The sequence below is a fragment of the Halyomorpha halys genome, unplaced genomic scaffold (genome assembly GCF_000696795.3).
Source record: "Halyomorpha halys isolate HHAL.00 unplaced genomic scaffold, Hhal_1.1 Scaffold134.1, whole genome shotgun sequence".
NCBI classification, from domain to species: Eukaryota; Metazoa; Arthropoda; class Insecta; order Hemiptera; family Pentatomidae; genus Halyomorpha; species Halyomorpha halys.
In genome coordinates, this window is record NW_027107159.1 from 522,426 (window position 1) to 528,741 (window position 6,316).

Genomic DNA, 6,316 nt, shown 5'->3' on the forward strand with positions numbered 1-6,316 from the left:
ATATGATTGAGAACATCACAGCGAGCATCTTGTCCACAAGTTCCAGGGCATGGGTCAGTACATTTATTCCTGATACAAGCTTTATCTCGTGGACATTCATTATTTAAAACACATTCTGGTCTACATCCAGTATAAGGATCTCCCTGGTATTCTGGGAGACAAGTACAAACCCCATCAGCACATTGAGCATTAGGTCCACATGGGGAAGGATTGCATGGATCAGTTGCTACTGGTTCGGGTGCTGTAAATTTAATTCATATTTTATGTGTATTATCTTTCCTGTTATCATATAGGAAAAAGCTGGGCATTAATCAAATATGTATTAATTAAGGGCGAAAAAGAAATCGGTGATTAGACCTTATCAATCTTGATTCCTATTTTTATTTATTATTATTCTCCACATTTCATTCAATGATTTTATTATAGAATTTTAATTTTCACAATTGTTTTTTGGTAAGAAATTATTTATATGGATAAATAAAACTACTTCCATGTATGCATGTATTTATGTCCTTATTAAACATTTTATTATTTTAATGGATTTTTTTTATTACAAAATTTGATTGTTTCAATTTGAATAAATTTATTTTTAGTCCTAGTAATCTAATTTTGGTAATGAATACTGGATCTAAAATCACTCCATCCTAATTCAACATTGTTACTAAATATTTTTTATCTTTTGTAGAAATTGAAGTTAAAACTGGTCATGATTCTTAGATGGACTACAAACCAATAGAATGATATTTATTACTGTGAGACATAATTTCCATTTCTTTAAAGGTGAGTTCATAAGAATTGTAAACATTTAAATTTTTTTAACAAGTATACTGAGAACCATATAAGGTTTAAAAATATAGAAAGATTATTCTCACCTTATAATCCTAGATTAATTCAATGTTCAATCTAACTTAAAGTTGAATAAATGCCCAACTTTTCTATGAAGTAATAAATTCATAAGATCTTACGTGGTACTGGTTTTGGTACACAATTGGTGAATGGGTCTCCAGTGTATCCATTAGGACATGTACAAATTGGAGTATGGTTAATAACACTACAATCAGCTCCAGCGCCACAAGATCCAGGGCAAGGATCTCGACACTTTTCCCTTATACAAGATAAAATACTTGAGCACTCAGCATTAATGGTACATTCTGGTCTGCAGTTGGGAGGAGAACCTGTATATTCAGGCAGACATGAACATGATGGAGTCCCACCACTATCTCTGCACTGTGAATAGGGTCCACATGGCGAAGGAAGACATGGATTGGTAATAACTTGAACTGGTTTTGATGGAGGTGGAGCTGAATAAAAACAAATACACATATTGTGATTTGAAGTGACTAATAAAAAAAAAATTTAAACCAAATATAATATAGTCTTACGTGGAATATTGTAGCATCGCGAAAATGGGTCTCCTGTAAAACCAGAGCGACAAGAACATATTGGACTGTGATTTATTACTTGGCACTGAGCATTCTGACCGCAAGTCCCGGGACATGGATCAATGCACTTTTGATTCACACAGGCTTTATTAGATGCACATTCAGAGCTGACAACACATTCAGGTCTACATCCTGGCGGAGTTCCCACATAATTTGCCAAGCAAGAACAAATAGCCTGCCCATTGTTGACCTTACACTGACTGTTGGGTCCACAGGGTGAGGGATTGCATGGATCTACAGGAACTTTTTCAGCAGCTGTTTAAAGATAACATTGGCTTCATTAACAAATAAGCATTACAGCAAAATAATATGACTAAAATCAATTCTCATGTTGCATACTGATAATTCCTAATGTGACTGACTATTTATATTTACTTTATTGATATAGTTCATGTAATATTGATTAATAAACTTGAAGTTCTATAACTGATTTGCCGATTCAAGATAATTGTTTGGTTTGTTATAGAATCATCATAAAAAGTACTGAAATCACTGGTTATAGTTTCTTGTAGCATTTATGCTTCTACAAATAAACCTTGGCAACTAGAGAAGGCTGAGGTGTAGAAAAGTGTGGAACTGAGAGGGTGTAATGGAGACTTTTAATCTAGTGATGTAAGTACAACTTTTCCAAAAAATTATGTTTCTTAATTTTATCAGAATAGTAATAGGCCTATTTAATTTTCTTCTGTTTCTTAGTGAAATAATAAATATGCATACACAAGATATACTGTAAATAATTCCATTAAGGAAGTGAATAAATAACTATTATTTAAGTTATGGTAGTAGACCCCAAATGCAACAGAAAAGTTCATTTGGGCTATGGTACGATTCTGAAAGGAGAAGTAAATTTAAATTTTGCTGTTTTTAAGATCATCATGTTTTTTGTTGAATAAAAAGAGATAACCAAAAAACTATTCAAGTATATGATACCGAATTATAAAATGTTCTTCAAAAGCAAGTTAAACCATTTCAAGGGAACTTTCAAGAGCCTAAATTAAGCGAAGTTCTTTTTATCTGACAGGAGGAGAGCTGTACCCAGTGTTGAGGGAGTGTTGTATTTATATCAATCATCATTAACAATGATATTAACTACTTTTATTGAATTTTATAATTTTAAGTCAATTTATGAGTTTTATTATCTTTTAAAGGAGAATTTAATTTTTAAATCTTCATTAAATATTTTATTTTACATGCTGCTTCTAATTTTGTAGTAATGTTGATTTTAATTGCATATGCTAGTGTATTTTAAAAATGTACTTTAAAAAAACACTTCAAATTTATAACAATATAAAATTACCACAAGAAAGAAGTAGATGAAAACTGATTTCTGTATTTTTTTTGAAAAATAAAATAGGCAAGTACCCAACAGTGGTGTACCTCAATAGTTAATTAATAAAAATTGATACTTTTAAGAGACACCACATCAAAATATTACGGTAGTACCATTTAAAAAGAGGCAAATAAAAATTAATTTCTATGATTCTTTGTTTAACCAAAGCTCAAAGAATACTCAGGACATCCAAAACTAATAAATTGTTGCACATAACAATAAATTACTGTTCATTTGTTAAAATTGTTACATAATCATATACTTTTTATTTTTAATAATTTTAATTTTTATATATTTTAATAATTTAATTTTTAAAGTGCACAACTATATGCAATTACAATCAACATTATTACAAGATTACAAGCAGCATGTAAAATAAAATATTTAATGAAGATTTAAAAATTAAATTCTCCTTTAAAAGGTAATAAACACTAAGACAAGTTTAACTTGATTTTGAAGAACATTTTATAATTCATTATCTACTATTGTCTTACTGTTCGGTAAATGTCTGAAAAAACACTAGATCTGCAAATGTATAGGTACAGTAAACTAAACTATTGTACTGATGAGTTGATGGTTGACTTTGGATTATATATGAGGAGATGTGCGGGAGTGCGGGCAGTAAAGAACACAAATACTTATTTATTGGTGCCAACATTGCTTCCAGAATACAAGTCTTCATCAAAGCTAAGAACAAAAACAAGATAACAACCAAAATGATTAAATAGAAGTACACAAAAAATAGGAAACAAAAGAAGATAATAGAGAGTATAGGTACCCTGTCTGTTATCTTCTAATATTTCTTGTTTTTCTGTACTTACATTTAATCATTATGGTTATTTTGTTTTTGTTCTTAATCCTGAGGAAGGCAAGAAATTCTGCTTGAAACATTGGAACTAATGAATAAGTTTGAATTAATTTGTGTTCTTCATGCACTGCATAACCAATCATTTCATAAGCTATTGTACTTATCGAAAAATATGACAGAAAATTAATAATTACTTTCGTAATAATTATTTTCAAAACAACGAAAAAATATAATGATACATAAGTATACATTACAAAGTTTCACTAAACTAAATTAAATCAAAAAGAAAATAGAGTTTTCAGCTGTATTCAGTAGATTTCTGAAGAAATCGGTTGAATTTTTTACACCGGTAACAACTAAGAAATAAATGAAATAAAGACACTCTAAAATAACTGAATGAACCCAAACTATAACAGAGAACATTATATCGCTGTTTCGGATATAATGCGAATCTCTATACCTAATCTCTCGATATTCTTTAAATAATATGATATACAATTTTGTTTACCCACATTATAGAACGAAAAGTAATTGAAGGAATTAAGTTTATTGGTGAAGTTCAAGTAATTTCGTACTTAATTGGTCACTCTTTGATGAAGGAACATTCATTTTCTATTAAGAAAATTTCTGCATACCAAAAGAATATAATTCTTCCAATGATTTTTATCCTTCTTCCCTCCTATTGAGCGGATACCCCTGCAATGTGGTTGGTATAATTTCCCCTTGTCTCACGTCATGAGTAACTAATATGTAATTAATATCAGTAAATTAATGTAAATAAATAAATAGTTGTTGATGACTAAACCTCGGTGCATTTCAGGTTTATGGGGAGTTTATTTCACAAGGTACGTGGAAAAAAACAACAAAAAAACGCGAAACCTCTTTCAGACTAAATTTTTTTTTCGATGAGAACACCATGTCTTCTAGTCGTTAAGCCAGCTATAACCAGCCGAATTATTTTTTGTCAATAAAATTCTAAACGAGTGAAAGCTTCCATTCATTTTCAACGTAATATATCGAATCAAAAATAATTCAAAGAAATAAACTGAAAATTTTGTATATGTATTTACTTATTTAAAAATAAATGATGGAAATAAAATTGCTGAATGACAATGGTTCATTTTTTTCTCTACAAACTAAAATAACCTGTAATTATAATCAATAAATTGATGTAATTAAATAAATGCTTGTTCTATGTTAAAGGAGTAATTTGCCCTACACGGAACGCAATAAAAAATAAAAACCATGAACTCTGAACTATTTACACGCCATGACTTTAACCTGAAACAAGAAAATTATCAGATCTAAACCTGTTACGGCTGATATCTTGTGCTCTTCCCCATCCTACCAAGAAATTGTTTTAAAAAAAGGCTTAATCACAATATAAACCATAAGAAAACTATCAAAATGCTAAAGTTGAAAATTGATTTTGATTTTAATCACAGCAACAAAATGGGTAGAAGTAGCGTACAACTATAGAATTCAAAATATTTTTTCTTCAACCAGCTTGTTTGACATGTGACATTGAGGTGTACGGTGTAGAGGTGGTAAACCTATTTTTCCTCAAACTAACCAATAAGCAATAAAAGGTTCTTCTTTCAATTGTTTACCTAAAGTTATAAAGAAATTTGAAGCTTAGAGTCCCTAATTGAAAATAAAAGATTGGTAATCTTCAAAAAATTAAAAATAAATATATGAGATAATCAGAAGTAAAGAACTGTTTTTGAAATCGTAAAACATCTCCTTAAAAGGAATTGACGACCCTAGCTGTGGAAGAGTGAGAGGGATTTACTTCGGCCTATTCTAAGTTACCAAGCTGTCTACACCTATAACCACTTTCATCGTAACTTTTTTCTTAAATGGTAGGACCACTAAAGAATTCAATTTAGAAAAAATCAATACTTAAAAAAATATTTCTACTTATTAGAGAAAATAGGGTAAAATGATCTTACGTGAAGCAATAATCAAGTTGCAAAGTCTGAATGGATCTCCAGTATAACCAAGATTACAAGTGCAGGATGGTAGGTGATTCACAACCTGACACTCAGCATTCTGTCCACAAGTTCCAGGACAAGGATCCTCACACTTATTCCTAATACATGCTCTGTTGGAAGGGCAATCGGTATTGAGAACGCACTCGGGTCTGCATCCCTCATAAGGATTACCAATATATTCAGGGAGACAGGTGCAAGAACCTGCACCGTTCTGTTCCCTGCAGACAGCATTAGCTCCACAAGGAGACGGTTGACATGGTGATGATATTTCCACAGGTGCCGCTAATTGAAAAGTATAGTATAATAGTTATGGTAAAATAAAATAGTCTATCTATTATGAAGGTTATTAACTTACGTTTAAAAATGGTACACTGTATAAATGGATCACCAGTGTATCCAGGAGGGCACAAGCACTGTGGAGTATGACTCACAACACTACAGATGGCATTGGTACCACAAGTATTGGGACAAGGATCCTTACACTTTTTATTAATACAAGCTAAATGACTAGCACATTCTCCATTGCTGACGCATTCGGGCCTGCAGTTGGGCGGTACTCCGAGGAAGTCGGGCAAGCAAGAGCATGACGGACTGTCTCCCGATACCTTACACTGTGAGTTGGGACCACATGGCGATGGTATGCAGGGGTTCTCAGGCACCTGTTGTATTGGTTGCTCGGCTGTAGACGAGAAGGAATAAGTTAGGAGGATATGAACCAAAATAGAGAGTGAAAAAAAAAAAA

General features: G+C 31.5%; 2 protein-coding genes across 12 annotated transcripts in view; both read right to left on the minus strand.

Moving 5' to 3' along the window:
* dpy (dumpy) overlaps window positions 1-6,316 on the minus strand; it is a 354,721-nt gene that overhangs the window by 33,200 nt on the left and 315,205 nt on the right. The window lies entirely within an intron of this gene.
* LOC136795308 (neurogenic locus notch homolog protein 1-like) overlaps window positions 3-6,316 on the minus strand; it is a gene marked incomplete at its 3' end in the record, with an annotated part of 9,589 nt that continues 3,275 nt past the window's right edge. Inside the window, exons 3-7 of the mRNA XM_067045447.1 lie at window positions 5,930-6,310; window positions 5,533-5,856; window positions 1,383-1,697; window positions 966-1,301; window positions 3-241 (exon numbers count right to left, since the gene is read on the minus strand). Coding sequence (XP_066901548.1) covers window positions 3-241; window positions 966-1,301; window positions 1,383-1,697; window positions 5,533-5,856; window positions 5,930-6,310 — 1,595 coding nt within the window. The remainder of the gene's footprint in view (window positions 242-965; window positions 1,302-1,382; window positions 1,698-5,532; window positions 5,857-5,929; window positions 6,311-6,316) is intronic.